Source organism: Equus asinus, chromosome 6 (assembly GCF_041296235.1).
Source record: "Equus asinus isolate D_3611 breed Donkey chromosome 6, EquAss-T2T_v2, whole genome shotgun sequence".
NCBI classification, from domain to species: Eukaryota; Metazoa; Chordata; class Mammalia; order Perissodactyla; family Equidae; genus Equus; species Equus asinus.
In genome coordinates, this window is record NC_091795.1 from 82,326,030 (window position 1) to 82,348,171 (window position 22,142).

The window sequence follows — 22,142 nt, forward strand, 5'->3', positions numbered from 1 at the left end:
TAAAAGAAAAAAATCCACGTATGAAATGAAAAATGAGACAGTCCTGTTGGGCACTCCTCCTCAGCTGTCTTTGTGCGCTCTTCCTTCCTTTTGTCTTTTTAGCTTTACTGAGATATAACTTAAGCTTTACTGATATGTAATCTACACAGCATCAAATTCACCCATTGAACAGCACAACTCAATGATTTTAGCAAATTTACAGAGTTGTGTAACCATCACCACAATCCATTTGAGACATTTTCATCATCCCCAAATTCCCGTTTGCCCATCTGCAGTCAACCTCCACTCCTACCTCTAGCCTCTGGCAACCACTGATCTGCTTTCTGTCTCTAGAGATTTTCCCTTTTTTGGAAATTTCATATAAATGTAATCATATGTGGTCCTTTATAACTGGCTTCTTTCACTTGGCATAAAGTTTTTGAGGTTCAACCACTCTGTAGCATTTATTAGTAGTTTGTTCCTTTTTATTCAGGATAGTGCTTATTACCAGTCATTGATATAAGTGTGTTGTAAATCAGTTCACCATAAAAGTAAGAGTTTATTTCTACACTTTTTATTCTTTTGCAGCGAACTCTATGTCTATACCTGTACCAATATCACATTGTCTTGATTGTTGTAATTGTGGTAATTTTTGAAATTGGAGAGTAATCCAATCTTGTTCTTCTTTTTCAAAACTGTTTTTGCTTCTTTAGGTCCTTTGCATTTCCATATAAATTTTAGGAGAAGCATGTCAATTTCTCCAAAAACCATGTTGACATTTTGATAAGGAATGCATTGAATTCTAAGATCAATTTGGAGTGAACGAACATCTTTTCACTCTTTCTCTCTGATTCCATTTTGTATAGTTCCCACTGTTATACTTTCAAGTTGACTAATTTTTTCTTCTCTAATGTCTAATCTGCTTCTTATCCCATCCAGTGTATTTTTCATCTCAAACATTGCAGTTTTCATTTCTAGAAGCTTGAATTTGGTTTTGTTTATATCATCTACACCTCTACTTAACTTAAGCTTTCCTCTAGCTTCTTGAACATATAGAATAAACGTATAATTTAACATTGTTTTAATGTCCCTGTCTACTAACTCTATCATGTGTGTAATTTCTTGGTTAGTTTTGATGGATTGATTTTCTCCTCATTATGGGGTGTATTTTCCTGCTTCTTTGCACACCCAGTAATTTTAAAAATCAGATTCTAGACCTTGTGAATTTTACCTGGTTAGGTGCTAGATTTTTAAAATTCATTTAAATATTTTTGACCTTTGTCTGCATTGTGGTTAGGTTACATGTAAACAATTTAATTCTTTTGGGTCTTGTGCCTAATGAGACAATAGCAGGGTTTAGCCTAGGGCTTATTTTGCCCTGCTACTGAGGCAAAACCCTTGTGAGTATTCTTGACACTCCATGAATTATGAGGTTTCCTATTCTGGCTGGTGGGAAGAGGAATTGGCCCTGTGTGAACTCTGAAGGTTGTTCCCTCTAATCTTTTCAGGCGGTTTTTCCTGGCCTTAGTTTGTACACACATGTACACGTACGAGCACACACACACACACGCCCCCGCTCTGTCCTCAGCTGAAGACCAGAGTGAGACCCTCTGCATATCCCCATAGCTTGCTCTCTCTGTGTGGCTGGCTCTCTCCTGGAACTGTGCCCAGAGACCTCCAGCCGCCTTGGTTTCCCTGGATTCCCAGTTCAGTGCTTCCATTGCCTTGACTCAGGGAAAACTGGCTCCTGTTGAACTCGCCCTCCATGAAGCACAGTCTGGACAATTTCGAGAAGTGTTATTTAATGTACTTTGATTTTTTGTTTCAGATAGGAGAATAAATTTGGTCCTTGTTACTCCATCTTGGGCAAAAGTGGAAGTCCATAACAATATAAAAGAGTAAAAATGAGTTTCTTTTTATGTTTTCTGTTATGCTAGCACTTTATATTCTTTTTCTTTTCTTCCTGATAAAATACACTTCACAGTTAAATACTTTTGAGGTGGAAAATGTTATAAAGGTGCAGAAAAAAGAATGTCATAATTTGAACATGCAGAATTTAGTATAATTCCTTCAAATCTTCCTCTATAAAATCTTGCATAATTTTGTGACCTACTTCTCTCCCTTAACATTGTATCATAAGCATGTTTCTATGCCCTTAATGTCTCTTCGTAAACATAACTGTGTAATATTTTGTGTTCTATCATTAATACAATGACTTTTCTCTTTTTTTGTTTGGTTTAATCTGGCCAGAGATGTAGTTTATTCACTTGATTTTTTTTATAGGCTATAATTTAAAAAATATTTTAAATTTTCTGGGAAAGTTGAGCCAATTGTAGACTTTCTACACTTTTTTCTTTCACTATATGTTTAACTACCTTTTTTCTTGTTAAAGATTATGTAAGTAAAGCTACAAATTTTCTCCTGGCTGCTTCCTCCATATGTAACTTAACCTCTGTAAAAGAGTTTGATTTAGAATATATGGAGAAAATTTTTTTTCATTTATGACTGTAGAGAGTGAGTTTTTCCCCATCATCTTCATTTATATATTGATTGTCTTTGTATTAATTCTACATTTTAAATTTTAACAATTTTGATTGTGATCCTTAAAAAACATTTGTCTGTTTCAAATGCATTTTTAATGTTATTTATGATGAAATAATTTATTTCAGAAAATATACATATGTGAGTAAGGGAAAAGATACTTATATTCTGGATATTATATTCTGTGAGGTCAAAGTTAAACAATAAATAAGAGCCTCCAAGTACACTGGCATGCTTTTTGATATTTCTTTCTGGCCTCATCTCACATTCTAACTGTGCATGTTTTCCTTATCAGATGATCTAGTTTTAACAGAAAGAAACAGTCTGTGAGCAATGAATTGGAGGGGTAGTTAGAGTTCTCGTCCCAGTTCTGCCACTACATTGGACCTTGGACTCTTTGAATCAGACAATCTAGCTCCTTCTAGTTTAAAAATTCTATAATTATAGGGCCAGCCCTGGTGGCCTAGTGGTTAAGTTTGGTATGCTCCACTTTGGTGGCCCAGGTTCGATTCCCAGGTGTGGACCTAAACCACTCTGTGACTCTGTGCTGGTGGCCCACATACTAAAAACAGTGAAGATTGGCATGGAAGTTAGCTCAGGGAGAATCTTCCTCAGCAAAAAAAAAAAAAGAAAGAAGGAAAGAAAGAAAAAGAAAAAAAATTCTACAATTATATCTTTGCATCTTTGCCTAGACTATGTTAAGTCTCCCTTCAGGACCATAAATAGCATCACAGCCATTTGGCAGCAGCAACTAGAATTAGGATTCATCCTTCCATTCACTTACTTCTTTAAAGATTCATTGAGCACCTACTCACTGCCAGACCACTGTGCTAAGCACTTGAGAAACAAAGATGGAAAAAGTCATACTTTGCTCACTCAAGGACCAAGTTGTCTAAAGAGAAAGGCAGCTAGGTTAACAAATGCTTATAAGACAGGATAGTGAGTGCTTATGACTAGGAGTGTAAGGGAGGGCTTCCCAGAGGAGACACCTCTAAGGAGGAACAGGAATGAGACAGGTGAGGGAAGGATATTTTAGACAGAGGGTACAGGAAGTACAAAGGCTTAGAAGTAAAAGAGGGCAAGGATGTCCTCTTTCTTGGAACTTGAGGTTTGTTATAGCTGTAACATCGAGATATGAAGGGAAAGGGAAGTGGAGTTACTGAGTTTAGCTTAGGACAAGTTGAGTTTGGGGTTCTGGTGGAAAATTCAACTATGTCTGTCCAGTAGGCAGCTGTATACACGAGCTGAGACATCTGGTTTAGAGATAGAGAAGAGAGTCATTAGCATGAAAAAGTCACTGAAGCCACCGGAGTAGATGAGATCACTCAGGAGGGGTGGGTGGAGTAGCATGTTTACTGTAGTTCACAGAAGAGGGAGCTCTGGACCAGCTTCAAGGAATTCATGAAGTGGGTATAAAATTTTTAAAAATTTCTCTCATATTTACTTTGAATATTGCCTTAATATAAAATAAATTTTAAATGTCTGTTTTTGTGCGCTAATCATTATGGCATGATAGACTAGAAAAATCTTCTGTTTCGAGAAATAAAAGAAAGCATGCGCTGCCATTACTATTACCTACATGTTCCTTCATTTACTTTGGGCCTATATTAAGCTGAGAGACGCCAAAGTGAAGGACTAAAGCAAAGCTAATGTATTCATCCTTCGGCTTTACCGTCATCAGTTAACACAGTGATCAGCAAACTTTTTCTGCAAAGGGCCACATAGTAAATGTTTCCATTTTGCAAGCCATAAGGTTTCCATAACAACCACTCAACTCTGCTGTGTGGAACCAGCCACAGACGATATATAAACTAATGAACATGGCTGTGATCCAATAAAACTTTATTTACAAAAACATGTGGCGGCTTTTTTTTTTTGGAGAAGGCTTGATTTGAAAAGACTGGAACTTTTCCAGAACTTGAATTTGTACCAACACAAAGCCTGGTCTTGAAGCCTTCTACCAGGTTGCTGATCACGTCAGAGTGAGTTTACAACTCAGAGCCGTGGAAGAAATAAAAATCTTTGTATCTTTAAATGTTTTAATGCTTGCCAGAAAAACTAACAATTTTCCCCCTACTAATCTCAAGCAGTTTCCAGAAGAACTGAAAGCTCTGCCATTTCATTTCAGCTGCAACTGGAGGAAACTACTACTCTCTTCACTGCACCCAGCTTCTGGGTTTTGTTTGTTGTATAAATGCCAACTCTATCAAAAAAAATTATTTTGTGAAAAGTATTTTTTGTCAATTAAAATTTGAACTGAAAGGAAAATCCAGGAACCAGATAGAGCACTTATGATGGAGGGGCAACACATCTGGTTATATTGCCAGGTGAAGAAGTAAGCTGCACTCGTTACCTCAATCACTGTGTTCTATATTAACTTGCAATAGATCAAAAACAACAATGAAAGAAACCTTGCCCACTTCATTGGAACTGGGGCTTTGAAACACTGCCTTTCGAGGCGGCTTTGTCAAGGAATGTGAGCAGGACAGGAAGTTCTTTCTTGGCTTTCCAGAGAAGGATATTAAAGAGCATGACTGAAAATTGACACAAATATTATTTTTATTTTTTAAAAAAGAATCCTTGGGGAATTTATTAATGTTTGGCTTACTTGTAGTTAGTTTTTTTTTCCCCAATGAAAGAGATAAATCTTTGGTTTAAGGCTCTGCAATTAATATCATAAATGCTACTAAGAATCTAGTTGTTGTTTTGGCTAAGCTGCCATTTTGGAAAAGGAATGGAGAAACAGATAACTATACAAGTCTTCTAACATTGGAGAAAGTACTTCTGCAGGCTAGAATAAAGTGAAAAGGGTTTGTCAAATTCTCTGCATATAGAAATCATAAGACATGAAAATATAACACTTTTGAAGGTCACTCCCATTCAATCTTATAATTAAAATATGGATTTATAATCCTTTTCTTGCCCGCAGAGATAGTGTCAGTGATAGAAACCAGCCAAAGATGACTTCATTGTCTTGAGGACAAAGGAACTAACGTGGCATAATTTTGATTAAAATGTCTTAGAGAATTCTAGTACTCTCTGACACAAATCTCTTCAGATACTTAATTTAATAGTCAAAGGATTTTAGCACTTGTTGCCATTAGAATGAAAAGTCTAAACTGACTTAGCTGTCAAAAATCTCTATATATCTTCAACATTTTATTCAAGTCAAACAGCAGCTTTCTCATTGAAATTCATTTTTAAGCAGGCTTAAAATGTACTTTTTCTTGGGATCCAGCCCAGTGGCATAGTGGTTAAGTTCACATGCTCCACTTCAGCAGCCCAGGGTTCACAGGTTCCAATGCCGGGCGCAGACCTACACACTGCTCATCAGGCCATGCTGTGGTGGTGACCCACATACAAAACACAGGAAGACTGGCACAGACGTTAGCTCAGCAACAATCTTCCTCAAACAAAAAGAGGAAGATTGGCAACGGATGTTAGCTCAGGGCCAATCCTCCTCAACAACAACAAAAATTTACTTTTTCTTTCACTTACAAAAATCAAAAGATTTATTTCAATTTTTTTTCAGGAATTTGCCCTTAATTTTGAATCAAAGTTTGATTAAAAATGATGGATTAATCAAATGTGTTTTATTGTCATTATCTATTAGAATCTCAAAGTGATAGAAGAAAAACTTAAAAAGATATCACCACCTAGGACAAAGAGAATGGAAGAGAGACAATGCAAATGAAAGATTAAAAAAGAAAAAACCTTTTGGAAGCCAGAAAGTTACCTGAGTTGCAGAGAAATAGCTTACAACCTAAACTGCTAAGAGTGGTGACATCAATGCGAAGTCCGAGATACTTTGGGAAGATTGATTATCCTTATGTAAACTATCAAAAATAAAACCTCCAACATAATGAAAAAATTGTATGTTGATTCCAAGTTAATGTATTTAAACCCATTGTCTGAAGCACACTTTCATTAGACTCTTACAGGGATCCATGAGAGAAAATAAGAAAATGTGCTTTGCACACAAAATGTTACAAATTTTAGAGTCAGACAGGTCCTTATAGATCCTCTAATTTAATCATCTTCACTATCAAAGAGAGATAAACCTCAAACCATTCAACCGTTTAGTGGCAAGAGCTGAGTCTGGAGCCTGGATCTCCTGACTCCCACATCAATGTCTTTCTCCTTCAGCATATTGCCTAACGTCAGTGAACTAAAACACACATGAAGAGAGACCTGAGCTTGTATGGAGTACTTATAAAAGCAACATTCAGTTGTGATCCTCATACCTGATCCTGGATACTGGAAGACATTCTGCTGCATCTGAGGATTGATTCCAGTGCCAAACTGTCCTCCCATGTTTCCCGTCATGCCTCTGTTCACCATGCTGTTGCGGTTGGCCAAGGTTGCCTCAGGATTTGCTGCCAGTTGTGAAAATGGGCTGGTAGAAGCAGGTGGGGTTCCTGGATTTGTACCATAGTTTGGTGGGTAGGGGAATTGCTGTGGAGCACCCTGAGGAAGACGGGTGTTCCCCATTTGAACTGGCAGTCCAGATGAGGGAGGGAGGTTGTTCCCAAAGCTTTGTTGCCTCATGAGCATGGCTCTTTGCTGCTGTATTAGCTGCCTTTGTCGGTGCTGTTGACTGTACAACTCCCGCTGGCGCTGTGCCAACATTTGGGCATTCAGGGGTGGCTGCAAGGGAGGAAAAATCCTCACTTATTAATATTATTATAATCACTACTTGTCTTGGAAGGCTTAGAGGATATAAGCTTAGAAGTTTGCAGCAACAAAAGATGTAGCAATTACCAGTGTACAAGGGAAACTAAAACAGAAACAGAACAAAAACCTCTTAAGTAATAATCACAGGAGAGAAAATGAATTAAGTACATTTTACAGATTAAAGGTAGTTGAGAAATGCTAAAACAATATCTGACTATTAGAGCTGGTTAAATGCAAATTCTCAATTAAAAGTTATACAGAACTGAGGAAAGTAAAAAAAAGTATATATATTTATTAGTATTATAGGCCGTGAAACTGTTAAGAAAAACATGAAAACCATAAAGAAGAGAAAGAAGACATGCTTGATGACTTCTATCTTATCTGACATTCAGTTGTCCCGACTTTTTTCTCTTTCATTTCCAAAAACTTTACTGTGTTTCTAGTATGGAGAAATTTAGTTTTTTCCTTTTCTCACTGAGATCACTTATTATACCTTATTTAAAGGAATAAAATGTGATTATAGGTGATTTAAACTTTCTGCATCATACTTTTCTGTATTTTCCAAATTACCTATAATGAGCATGCATTATCTTTACAATTAGAAAAACCTATAAACACCACTAAAAAAGGAAGAATCAAGGGGTCAGCCCCACGATTGAGTGGTTAAAGTTCCAAACGCTCTGCTTTCTCAGCCCAAGTTCACGGGTGCAGATCCTGGGTGCAGACCTTCTCCACTCATCAGCCGTGCTGTGGGGGCAATCCACATACACAGTAGGGGAAGAATGTCACAGATGTTAGCTGAGGGCTAGTCTTTCTCAAGCGAAAAAAAGAGGAAGATCGGCAATGCATGTTAGCTCAGGGTGAATCATCCTCACCAAAAAAAAAAAAAGAAAGAATCAGGAATCCAGGAACCAATGCCAAACAAATTATCACTTATCAATTAGAAATAATATAACAAACAGAAATAAACGGAAACAGCTATTTTATATTACTGTCACAGGATAAGACTACTCTCTAGGTATTAGAGTAAGTGTTTTAATAGTTATAATACCATGGTGAGGAAAGAAGTGGTAAAATTAGGTTGCAATCAGTTTTTGGTCGAACTTGCAAAGCAACGTGGCATGTCATTAAAGCCCCCCTAAGAAAACGTCAGTTCAGATCGAGGATCTGATTACAGCATGCTGCTCCATTAAAATTAACCTTGCCAACTAGATATAGTCCAACCTAGAAGAAACTGTGACATACGACTTTCTGATAGAAATCATCTTTACGTGAATTCCAAAAGTGGGGTCTTGTTTCCTTATTATCTAATTATCATGGCAGGAGCTAACCACTGAGATTTACAAGAAAGAGGAACCCAAGTCTGGATCTATGATGATAACAGTATTGCTGCTTATCAGCAGTTTTTGTCAGTATTTTATCCCCTTTGGTTAGTGTTGGCTTCCTGCATTTGCCCCAAATCCACCTCAGTCCATTTTACGAAGAAAAGAAGAATCTTATTTAAATCTTCTCTAAAGTCCATCATCCCCCAAATTTTTGTGTCAACTTGGTTAAGAAAACATAAAAAAGCAGTTGAAGTTGGGGCTGGCCCCGTGGCCGAGTGGTTAAGTTTGTGCGCTCCGCTGCAGGCGGCCCAGTGTTTTGTTGGTTCGAATCCTGGGCGCGGACATGGCACTGCTCATCAAACCACGCTGAGGCAGCGTCCCACATGCCACAACTAGAAGGACTCACAGCGAAGAATATACAACTATGTACCGGGGGGCTTTGGGGAGAAAAAAGGAAAAATAAAATCTTAAAAAAAAAAAAAAAAAAAAAAGCAGTTGAAGCAAAAATATTAAATTATGTGTGGAAGTTAAGTAAGGAGTACTAGATAACACAAAACAAACAGAAACAAAAGAACCCTTGGCTTCAGAGCAAATATCATTAAGGGATATTACAAGTTGATTATAAATTCATTCTGGAAGAAAGCTACACTACAAACGTCATTAAAAGATCAGTTCAGAGACCATTTCAAAGACACTCAAGTCAACACTTTAAGAAACACGGCTTGGGTTAGAGAAGTACTAACACTGTACCTGAGGTGTAATTTGCTGCTGCATGCCTGATCTCATATTGATGCCAACAGGAGTGTTTGCTGCAAACTGGTTCAAGATAGCTTGCCGATTTTGGTGTATCAACTAGAGAAAAATGGAAACAATGAGATATCACAGTTCTACATATAAACATATAGTGTGGTCCTTACAGAGTAACACAAACTTGACTGATTACTAGCAAGTTTTAATATGACCGATTTAATAGATTATTTCCCATGTTTATTTGCTAAAAGGATGGCAATTCCTAATATTTATCAAATATTTCCCGCCTACAGAGCACTACACATGGCAGAGCACTTAAAAGTGCAACACATACACACGTGTGCACACATATATGTACACGTATGTATTCTACTTTCAAGGGCTCTGCCATATTTAGTGTTCAGCAGTGTGTATACAAACATGCGCACACACAAACACTTTGATCATACTTTTAAAAACATGTTAATTCTTAGTTATTTCAGACAAGTGCAATAATGGAGAGAAAAGAAGCATCAGCCCTAGGTCTTAAATTATTATAAGTAAAAAAGTAAGTATACAATAGAGCACATTCTACAAAGATCTGGAAGATGAGTGAAAAAGTTTAAGTACTTTTCACTTGGAAGGTGCCTCTCTGATGGGTACATATTTGAGGATAATCCAACATGGTTTCAATAGCTGGAGAGAATTATGTAAGAAACAAATGGTCTGAGAAAATGGACTATTTATTTAACTAGAAGAAGTAATTACTTTAGACCAGCATTTCCCTAATTGGTGTTCTAAAGAACATTGTTCTGCAGGATATTAATAGATGTGCCAGGAAAATAGCATGCTGTGCTGTATTAAGTATTGGAAATGATGGGTTACACAAGGTGAAATAGATTTCTTTACTGCAGAAATTCTATGAACCTTTAATTGGCCAAAGCACATTGTGGATCCGCAAAAAGGGGATATACTATGCGACTTATTTATCACAAACTTTTTTTTCTGACATATAGCCATTAACATTTATCTCCTAGAACACTATTCTATGGAATACTAGTTTGGAAGATGCTGTCTATATCAGGCTTAGGGTTCCAGGTAATAGGCATCCCTTAACTTTATCAGGTAATAAAACAAGCATCCTCGCGAGTGATACTTCCTTATAAACAATCTATGACTTAAAGAAGTTCTTGTTCAAGAATTTGACATGAATAAACCGTTTAGAGAAAGAATAGTAACAATAATATCAATACTATTTTCTATTTGTATGGTACTATGTAACTTATAAATTATACTGATATAAGATATTGATATATCAATATATTTTAATACATTTAATACATTTTAATATACTATATGCAAACTAGAAAGCCTATTAAAATTTTACAAGAGAATCCAAAAAGCTGTAAACAGTGATTAAATATCTCATCTCAGAATACCTCAATTCTTAATTCTGGCTTCATTCACTTTCTGGCTCCCATCAGATCAGAAAACAAACTGATTTTGGGGGAAAAGCTCAATGTAAACACTAAACACTAAACTAAACACTACAACTTTCAGGCATTGGAGAATAGGATAAAACATTCAGAATCACTTCAAAAACAAAGAGACTATCATTACGGTTTTAAAAGTCAGAGAGACTCAAGTAAAAAAATCGACACCCTTCTTAAACGCAACAGACCATGGACATAAGTTTAAATAAAGCACTAATTTTACAAAGATTTATCAAAAACGCAGTATATGCAAGATACTACATAAAGTTTGAAGGCTACTAAGGTGAGCAAATATCTATCCTCTGGGAATTCTCTGTCGAGTGGCAGAGGCCAAAACAGAACAGCACAATGCACAAGTGCTGTACTTCCACATTTATAGGCATCTACAGCAGCAGAGGCAGCAACTAACTCAGCCCAGGACAAAGAGCATGACTGAGCTCAATGAGACCCTGAAAGTAGAGTTAACTTGAGGAAGCAAAAACAGCAAGTACAAAAAGAGAAGAGAAGGCAATGAAGACAGGTGAAAATACATTAATACTTAGCAATAAAGAGAAGTAAAATTGTCTGGGGAGTGGGAGTTGGGATTCCAAACTTGGAGCTTTATACATTCTTTGAATTGTGAGATAACGTGAGACTGGAATGGCTGGGGACAGAGGAAAGATGCTTGAGAAGTAGTAAAAATGAGAAAACTTTAGAAAATACATTAAAACCTTAGAAAATAAGTTAAAACCTTAGAAAATAAATAGGCTATTTTTAGAAGTAGACGGCATTATTCTAAGTAGCAGCAACCTGCAAGCACTTCCTATTGAAGAAAAATTGATCTATTTCTGCCCATGAAATAATTCTTGTTCATTTTTCCCTCTCCTTGACTATCTGTGTGTACCACCTGACTAATGCTGTGTACAACTGTCTCATTCTGACCCTCCTTTCTCTCTGATTACGAAAATGCTACCCATTTTCTGGCAAACAGGTCAAGTCCTACTTCTTCTAAGGAAGTCTTCCCAAAAGGATCACCATATCCTTTATCTCCTCAGAAATCTTAACTTTTAGGGGGTTAGGGAGTGGGAGGAGAGAGGCTGGTAGTCCTCAGAGCTCTGGACACAAATTCAAAAGCCTATAAGGCCAGGTCAAAAGGCTTGTTGTACTACCAAAGGAAATGTGGGGCTTGTGGCCAGTGGCAAAGTACAAACCCAGCCAACACACATGCACATGCACACACACATGTGCACTGTTAAGGCTGGCTGTCATTTTCTCTGTCTGAATGGATTTTTTTTAATGCCTTAGCAAGAAGTTCTTCTATAATAAACTTAAAAGATGATTATCTAGCCCAGAGGTTCGCAACCAGGGGTGATTCTGCCCCACAAGGGACATCTGGTAATGTCTGAAGACATTTTTGGTTATCACAACTTAGGGAGGGGTTGCTACTAGTATCTAGGGATAGAGGCTAGGGATGCTGATAAACATCCTTCAATGCACAGGAAGCCCCTCGCTAACAAGAATTATCCAGCCCTAAAATGTTAACAGTATTGAGGTTGAGAGCCCTGATCCAGCCACTGCATAAATTCTTACCAAGACAAGGAGTTCTTTAAATAAGTTTATTCTTTTATCAGGCAATTTTCATTGCTAGAAACCCAGAGGTGAAATCTGCATCCCTGTATTTTCTGCCCTTTGATCTTAGTTCTATTTTCTGGTCATTTCTATTCTCTATAATCTATAAAATATCATCAATAGTGGTTCTTACACCAGCTCCACACCTTTCTTTAGTAACCTAACACATAACATATCTGGTCTTGATTTGTTTTAAGATGGCTAAGTACACCATATTTCTTTATCTGTCTTGACTGTTACTCCCTCTTCATATTATTCTTTTCTTGATCATATGAAGACCATGGACCTTGCTACAGAAGAAGAAAACAAAACTGGAATAGAATAGTTGTATCTTTTGTCAGCCAATGTTATATCATTTTCTCCAAGCAGTAGGTCTACCCATTTTTGCTGCTGTCCTTTTCCCAAAATAGAACTTTAGGAGTTCCTTATTGGTATTATAGATATATCTTTTTGAGCCTTTGCTTATTTGAGATGTAAGCAATACTACATCTAAAGGTTTATAACTTTGTATTTCTTAATCACCAGCTCCTTCCTTCATTTTTGCTGTTCTTTAAGTCTCAACCAATGTACCTACACTAGTTGTCCAGGTGTTTTTCCTCCCTGTGTCCCTCAACTGGGGATTATTCATAACTGTATAATCAAATTTAGAATATTTTTTTTCCTATGTACCATATTCTAGTCAATGAGATATACTTAAGGTCAAGAAATCATATCTGTTTTTAAACTGATCTTCTCAAGATTCATTAAAAAGAAACAAGCTATGATAAAGATCTGAATATGTCCCTTTCTTTGCTTTCTCAAATTAGCAGGAACTGTGCTGAATTCCTGATGCTTACAGCTCCCACGCTGGGCAAGAGGAAAGGGGGAAGGAGAGGATAGGACCAACAAGTAAACAGGTGATGTCAATCCAGTGAGGTAAGTGTATTATGAATGCCATGCTATGAATCTGATGTATTCTAGGTATTAATCCTTTGTCAGTTATATGGGGTTGCAAATATCTTCCCTGAGTCTGTGGCCCGTCTTCTAACCTTGTTTATGGTATCTCTTTAACTTATAAGTTTTAAATTTTAATGCAAACATCAACCTTTTCCTGTATGTCCTTTTGTTAAGAAGCCATAAAGACCTCCTCACATTCACATTTAGGTTATTAAAATACCTAGAATTTATTTTTGTGTATGGTATGAGATAAGGATCTAATTTAATGTTTTTCCCCTCAGGGACAGCAAAATGTACCAGCATTTATTACATAGGCCATCCTTTCCCCACTGATTGCCACCTCTGTCACTTATCAAGTCTCTGTACACACCTGGGTCTGTCTCTGGGTTCTCTATTATGTTCCAATTGATACAACTGTCTATCCCTATGCCAGTTACACATTGTTTGGTTTTAATTTCTAAAGCTTGTTTTTTTTTAATTTTATTTAACAGTTTTTAATTTTATTTTTGCAGAGGAAGATTCACCCTAACATCTGTTGCCAATCTTCCTTCTTTTTTTTCTTCCTTCCTTTTCCCCCTAAAAGCCCCAGTACATAGTTGTGTATAGTTGTAGGCTCTTCTGGTTCTTCTATGTGAGCTACCACCACAGCATGGCTACTGACAGACAAGTGCTGTGGTTCCACACCTGGGAACTGAACCTGGGCCACCAAAGCGGACATGCCAAACTTTAACCACTAGGCCATTAGGGCTGGCTCTAAAGCTTGGTTTTAAATCTTGCTATCTGGTAGGGCAAGTTCATCCTCCTTCTTCTTTAAGATTGTATTCATGCTTCTAAAATAAATTTAGCATCTATTTGTCAAATTCCATGTTGAGTTTATAGCTTAATTTCAGAAAAATAGTCTTTTAATTCACAAATACCTTTTTTTTGGACTCTTCTTTTTGACTTTCAATTATTATTCATACTTTCCTAAGTTTTGCAAATTGTGAATATATTTTGAAATTATATTTTCTAATTGGTTTTGTTTTTGCTAGTAAAAAGGATTGCCATTAATTTTTATTTCTTGTTCTTTTATGTAGAAACATTGCTGAAGTTCTCTATTAGTTCTAAGTTCCCTATAGATTCTCTTGGATTTTCTATGTAAGCAGTTCTATTATTTGCATATGATAATTTTGTTTCTTATGTTTGCTTTCTATGTTTCAAAATTGCTTAATTTTTAGTGCACTGATGGTATTCTTTTTTTCTGCACTGATATGAGCTTACTCACTTAAATTATACAACCTGTCATCTAACGGAATTTAAGGCAAGAGAGAGGGTAGATGTTCCACCTCAGTTTACCAATTTGATCTCAACTGTAAATCTGCCTATATAACTTTAAATAATATATTTAAACCTCAATTTCCAAACCACAGTCATTTACTCTCCTCTTCTTCCTGGATGACAAAATAGGATTTTGTTCAGCTAACTATCCCAAATCACACATCTCAGGGGTAACCTACACCTTCTCTAAGTCATTCCTTGCCAGTAAGTAGTGAGGGTGACTCAGTTCTGGCTAGCCAAACATGTGACATCCTTTTTTTTTCCTTTTTTCTTTTTTTGTACGGGGAGGGAGGAAAGAGGGACAAGAACCTTCTGGAAAAAGTTTCCTGACTTTTGAAAAGAGATCCATAGGAAAGAGACAGTTCCTCTTTTCCTACTAGATAGTTTTGTTTATATGCGATATTTGTAACCTCAGCTGCCATTTTTCTAGTTGCCAAGGGTTACAGAGTAAAAAGATAGATTCATCTCCGGTCTTGGATCCTTGATAACATTCTTGAGGCTCTGAAGTAACCACACCTGGACCTGTCTCTATTTTGTATCATCTCAATATTTGAGTCAAAATACATATTTTTCACTGTTTTACAACTTTGAGTTGATCTTTTTTCTTTCTTTGTTGCTGAAAGGATTAACTGAGACATTGGCTGAGCTAAGTCTTGGCCAGATCTTCTCACAGAGAGCCCTTAGATGGACACATGGAATACTCCTAGCATCTGGAGTGCAAGAGCCACTATGGACTGAGTGCCCCACTGCTGAACAGAAGAATTTATGGAAGGATTCAAAGAGTAGGTCTGGATGATGTGGCTAATTAGGTAGCAGAGTTATTGTCTTATATGGCAGTATAGTTGTTTTTGTGTACTGACAGTCTGAGGGCTTAAAACACAGTGTGCCCTTGAACGGCAACTAAACTTTTGGTGGTGAATACAATGCAGTCGAAATATAATGTACACCTGAAATTTATATAATGTTATGAATCAATGTTATCTCAATGAAAACAAAAATAGCATGTCCGAAATTTTGTACTTCTCCAACTTGATGGATATTTTACTCTGTTGGGCTACCAAGACCACCAAACTTTGGACATACCTCCATAATATATAAAGGAAGAAACAAAGAGTCATGTTCACCTATTTGCATCCTTACTTCATGTATATCCTAGCGTTGCTACTCTGCCTAAGGAGTACATTACAGCAAAACCAACTTTTTTCTGAACTACATGTGAATTATCATTTCACTCATTCATGTATCTCACCTAGATTATTGGCGCGGCCTTGCTCACTGAACCTTTAACTTCAGATAGTATTTACTGAACTCTATGCTACAAAATCAGGAAATCAGCATATCTACTCTTTCCTCTACTTTTTTGGTTTAGCACTTAATCACTTACTGCCTGATCTGTTATTTAACTTTTCAGGTGTATACGTTTTGAATACCCCAAGCTGACTGTTAAGTTCTGAAACTTGCCTGTATCTTTCATTCTTTGTATTTCTCACAGTACCTAGTATAGTCCCCCTAAATATGTTTTGTGAAAGATTAAATACAGGGGAACTATTAAGCATTTTTTTATTCTTGTAATCTCTAATGACGAATGATAAGTTATAACAAGAAGTAGTTTATCTTAAATTAATACCTAGAACATATCACTATTCCCTTCTTTTTGTTCCTCTTTTCTTCCCTCTCTTCCCTTAATTCCTCTGAGTCCTTTATTCCACCCCAGCATTTTAAAAATTATTCCTTTCTTTGTTAGTCTACCACTAAAAAAAAATACTTTTTCCTGTCTCATCACTCCCTTTTTCTGTCTCCCTTTCATCATCTTCCTCTTTTTAAGCAGAAGGGGAGAACACTTTATATTATTTATTATATTTATTGAATAAAATTTTATATGCCAGGCACTGCGCTAAGAGCTTTTACACCTATTATCTCATTTAACCCACACATCACCTGTGAGCTAATGGAATGATATATTAGATTCTTTTTATAGATGAGGAATCACAGGCTTTAAAAGGGTAAACAATTTAATTGTCAACTCACCTAAGTTAAGGTTAGAATGAGGACTTGAAACTAGAGCTAATTCTTATAACTATTCTATCATACTGCCTCTCCAACATAATTTAGCTCCTTCTTTCTCTTCCTTCTTGAATTAGTAAGGCTTCAGGGAATTGCTTTAAATACTTTTTTAAAAAAAATTCAAAGCAATATATGCATATCATTGAAAAAAATACAAAAAGATGAATAACAAGAAGTAACAATCTACAGCCCCAGTACCACTTCCCAGATACAATTCTTTTAACCATTTGTTTTTTTGGTTCTTGATGATCATCCTTATATTTGCTGTTTATACAGTCTTAAATATTTATGCCACTATACCTACTTATTACCTGTAGAGAGAGAAGATTTAACTCATGCACAACTTCCAGGACCCTCAAACTATCCCTTCCTCCACTCTCCTAATATAATAACATCACTAGGCTTCAATCACTCCAACTTCAAATAACATAAACAAACTTCATTTTCTGCTCCAACATTCATAAACAGTGTCTCTTGATGCTCTACCTTATAAATTAAGCTATGTTCTTATTTATTAACTTAATTGTATGATGTTCATCCTAAATATTTTTTATCTCAAATAACAACACTAAACTGCTTTTAAAAATTGCAGGTCTCAAAGTAGCATGTTAGGAGGCAGCACTCTTTAATTGAACGAAAGTGTCCCTTATTTTTATCCTAGCAGACCAAGGATAGTTTTTTCATAAAGGTTCTGGAAGTGGACTTGACACCTTTCTTGTAGCAATTAGGCTGCCTTATTACAGAGAGAGTTAGCATATACCTTTAAAAACTATCACCTGCTAAACAAGAGTACTCACCTGCTGTTGTCCCTGTAATCGCTGTTGAAGTTGAAGTCGAAGTTGGTTGGGTGCAGCTGGAGGTCTGTTGAGCGTTTGCCTGGGCTGCATGCCCATGCCAGGTGAAAAAGCGCCTCGGGGAGGTGTTACTTGAACTGGCATAGTCCCCAAGGAAGGTTTTTGCCTGACCATGCCTTGGAAAGGGCTAGAGAGATTGGCAGTAGGTGAAGGAGAAGAATAAGGCTGGGAGTAAATGTTGGCTCTTTCTTCCATCATCAAAGGTGGTGTTGCTTGTTGTGGTGGAAATCTCTCTGATAATACATCTAATCCACCTCCCTGTTGGAAAATAAGCCAGAACATTTTACAAATAAATTTCTGCCAAGGCTCCTCTATTTAATTTTGCTCCTCTATTTAATTTTGGATCTGAGAGCATGTTATCTCTAGAATGTTTCATCATAATATATTCATGCTGAATTCATGAAGCTCTCCAGAAGTTTGCTACCTAAAGGAATCACTTATGAAAGTTACTTTTGAAATGGGTTAATAGATCAACTGAGATGTTTAAAATCTCAGTAAACAGATGAAAAGAACCACATTGAAAAGACTAAGAATCAACAAACTGTACATTTAACAGTTTACCAATAAAAGTAGATTCCTAAAGGAGGGATTAATTAGGATTTTTTCTACCTCAGATACAGAATTCATGCTTTTATCTTATTTGAACAAAAAAACACATAGCTGACCTAACAGAACGCCATAGAATTACGGCTTTCAAACTTTTTGACTATTACTCGTTGTAAAAAATATAATTTAAATTGGGACCTGTTGTGCGTGTGTGTAACTGAAAGGAAAGTTTCATAAAACATAACTTCTCCTTTTTGTGGGCTATGCATTCTACTATTTTGTGTTCTACACTATTCTACTCCATTAAAAAAATGCTGGTCATGATGTGCTAAATTGATTTTTTAACCCCACAGTATGAAAAATACTAACCTGGAAGTTGGAATGTCATTGACTATATAGGCTGAAGTCTAGCATAGATGAATGATAAATTAAGCCCTAAAATAAGAAGTGATGATATAAATCTGGAGTCTATTCTAGAGGGAGCTTCAAAGATTCTGTTCCATATTGAAAGGCTAAGACTTTCTAATTCTAATTATTATGAAATTTTCCTTAAAACACCCATTACTTAACTATTATATATTTTGATAACTTTCACAAGGGTAAATTACAAAACAAATAAAACACAGTGGGAACGATATTGAAAAATCATGCTTAAAAATCATTTTATAGCTCCTTAGGGCTGCATCATTTAAATAATGCCAACTTCAATACATACCTGAACAAGTTTGTCAATTCCCAGAGCTCTATCTAGTTCAGCTAGCTCAGTTTCATCTTTGCCACTGAGGAACGACACCAGCTGTTCAAGAAGAGCCTTCTCATCATTTCTTCCTTCTACTGTTGTTGGTGGACAGAGAAGCTCATCTAATTGTGAACTAATACACTGGCTGCAGAATCAAAATATAAGAAAGCTTAAGACTGATATAGCAAATAAGTATTCAATCTTAAGAATGTAAATACACACACACACAGATACACAAATCTAGTTCTAGAAAATTCTCCGTTGAGATGCTTTTTCAACAATTCTTATGCAATGAAATGTTCTATACTTAATGTGCAGAAATTTATGAACGTTCGTATGTAGCTTGAATATATTTTTCATTATTTTGCCAATCACTGAACTCTTTTTCCATATTCTTCATATTAGCTTACAGAAATAGCCTGAAAAATTAACCAAACATAGTTAATAAAGGGAAAAGAATTCTTAACAAAAGTAAAAAGTATAAATCAACCAAAAACTCAGGAAATCATTTACCCTATGTTAAGATTTATTCTACTTATTTATTCTATGAATGCCACTAATTATTGATAAGTGAACCATAATCAAAACAGTACATATTATACTACTTAACTTTCAAAGATGATCATAGTGTATTGATAATATGACATGATTATCATTTACAAAAGAAATCAAACTAGAAAAATGAAACATGCTCAGTGTTAAGCAACAAAACAACTGTTGATTACATGTAGGAAATACGTAGTCTAATCCAAACTGATACCAACTGATGCATAAAACTTAGAAATATATAGAAAATAATAGTAATACTAATAATACTAACATAATTATACAATTATAAGGATTCTTCTTTTGGGAAAGTAAAGGGGAATACAGTTAATAGTTAAGGCTCTAAACCACAGTTGGTACCATCTAGTTATCCTTTAGTTGCTGTGTATGGAATGTACTCTATGTTTTGGAAAGGAGCTACCTATGTGGACTAAGAAATTAAATTCTAATCAAGATGGGATGCCGAGTAGATGCAAAAAGTACTTCCCTTCTTATACCCTCTTGCTCCAAACAAAGAGAAAAGCTGGAAAATATAATTATATAACTAAAAGCTCAAGAGCAACATAATTGTTGTACTGAGGCCAATTCATTCAGAGGTCCCAGAAGTTTTACGGTAATCAATCAAAGCAAAGCAAGAGATGAAAAATAAAACAACAACTGCACAATGTATCAATCTCTTGGTAATTACACTGTACATCAGCTTTGTAGTCATGCAATAAATAAATCTGTTTAACTCGGTGTCCTCCTCCATCCCTTTTTTTCGTTAAACATTCACGTCTATTGATATCTCACACAATAACAATGTAGACTAGAATCCAGTTTGGGAAAAGTAGTTCTTTGTTGTAGAAGTTGGTATCTGATACTTTATAAAAAACAAAATGTATTACTCACTCTTCTGGTTTATTTTGATTTGCAGCTGTCACTGTATTATTTGCCCATGGAATCTGATCGCCTGTTCCTGCTTGTCCAAACTGGTTATCAATTGCTTCCAACTCCAACTCAGGTAATCCTAATTAAAGAATAAAAGATAAGAAATCAGTATCACAACGGAATATAAAATGACAGTATTTTTCCGAAGTAATATATTATACAGTAGAGTGAGATTTCCCCTATAAAATATTACCTCAATGATACAAAGATCATTTATTCAGAAACTTAAACTACCTAGAATGTGGCTACATAACATGAGAACGTGAGAAAAGGTCTTTGAATCAAAGAAAATCTGATGTTAAGAAGTTAGCACGTCAGTTGATTTTACCATAGGAGAATCACTCAGGACTCTGTCAGAAATTACTTATTTTAAAGATAATTACAACAATTTTGATTAACTGCTTCTTCAGTCTAAAGCACATTAGAATATGCTATAAGTAGGGACAGTGTTACTATCATGAAATGAGAGCTGCAAGCAAAAGGTAAAATATGTTCTATAAAAGGCAGGAACAGAAACTAAAGGGCATAGCAGTCTAGGGGCATTTAGTGAATGGACAAAGCTATACAGCTGTTAACTGAGAATAAAGTGGTATAATAACAGTAAAATAATTAATGCTTATAACAATGACAAATGGAAAAATAGGTTGGATTATGTTTTGAAATGGAAGAAAATAGTATACGCATTTTAGAAAGTTTCTGTGTGGGAATGTTTTTGAAAGCTTCAGTTATTTCTGTACTATTTATACTAGGAAAAGATGCAAATAACCTAAATTCCAGAAATTTAGGGACTGATTAATGAATTATGTTATAGATATTTATAACATGCTATTAAATGGAAAAAAAAAGCATAATCCAAGACATTATATTCAGGATGACTCTGTTTTTATAAACTATTTCATATATATTACTAGAAAAAAATTCTGGTAGGTTATATATCCTTGGTAGATTTTAGGTTTTGAGATTAAGGATTACTTTTATTTTCTCTTAAGGTTTCTAATGGTTATTTGAAATTTCTAAAATGAACAGATATTAATTAATCACTGTTATGGGTGTAACTGTACTCCCTCATATTTCATCCACCCCTCAAACCCTCCCTGCTCTGGTAACCATCAGTTTCCTGTATCTATGAGTCTGTTTCTGTTTTGTTTACATCCAACAAAAGGGGTTAATATCCAAAATATATAAAGAACTTATACAATTTAATATCCAAAAAAACAGACCAAACTCGTTAAAAAATGGGTAAAGAATTTGAATAGATATTTCTTCAAAGAAGACATACAGATGGCCAACAGACACATGAAAAATGCTCAGGATCATTAATCATGAGAGAAATGCAAATCAAAACCACAATGAGATATCACCTCACACCTGTCAGAATGGCTATTACCAAAAAGACAAAAAATACATCAGTTGTTAGCCCAGGTGCCAATCCTTTAAAAAAAAAAAGACAAAAAATAATAAGTGTAGGTGAGGACAGGAAGAAAAGGTAACTCTCGTACATCATTGGTGGAAATGTGCACTGGTGCAGCCACTATGGAAAACAGTACGGAGGTTCCTCAAAAAATGAAAAATTGAACCACAATATGATTCAGCAACTCCTCTTCTGGGTATTTATCCAAAGAAAACAGAAACACTAATTCAAAGAAATATATGCACCCTTACATTCACTGCAGCATTATTCACAATAGTCAAGATACGGAAGCAACCTAAGTGTTCATAGATGAATGGATAAAGAAGATGAGGCACAGTCATGTGTCACTTAACAAGAGGGATATGTTCTGAGAAATGTGGCGTTAGGTGATTTCATCATCGTTGGAACATCATAGAGTACACTTACACAAACCTAAATGGTACATCCTAC

At 35.7% G+C, this 22,142-nt stretch overlaps 1 protein-coding gene across 8 annotated transcripts in view; it reads right to left on the minus strand.

Annotated features, from left to right (window-relative positions):
- The window catches only part of NCOA1 (nuclear receptor coactivator 1), a 251,176-nt gene that overhangs the window by 17,402 nt on the left and 211,632 nt on the right, over positions 1-22,142 (minus strand). For all 8 annotated transcript variants that reach the window (XM_070512516.1, XM_044772038.2, XM_070512513.1 and 5 more), the window contains 5 exons: positions 20,243-20,360; positions 18,782-18,950; positions 17,464-17,778; positions 9,270-9,371; positions 6,765-7,167 (listed from right to left, as the gene is read on the minus strand). In XM_070512516.1, the coding sequence (XP_070368617.1) occupies positions 6,765-7,167; positions 9,270-9,371; positions 17,464-17,778; positions 18,782-18,950; positions 20,243-20,360 (1,107 nt within the window). The remainder of the gene's footprint in view (positions 1-6,764; positions 7,168-9,269; positions 9,372-17,463; positions 17,779-18,781; positions 18,951-20,242; positions 20,361-22,142) is intronic.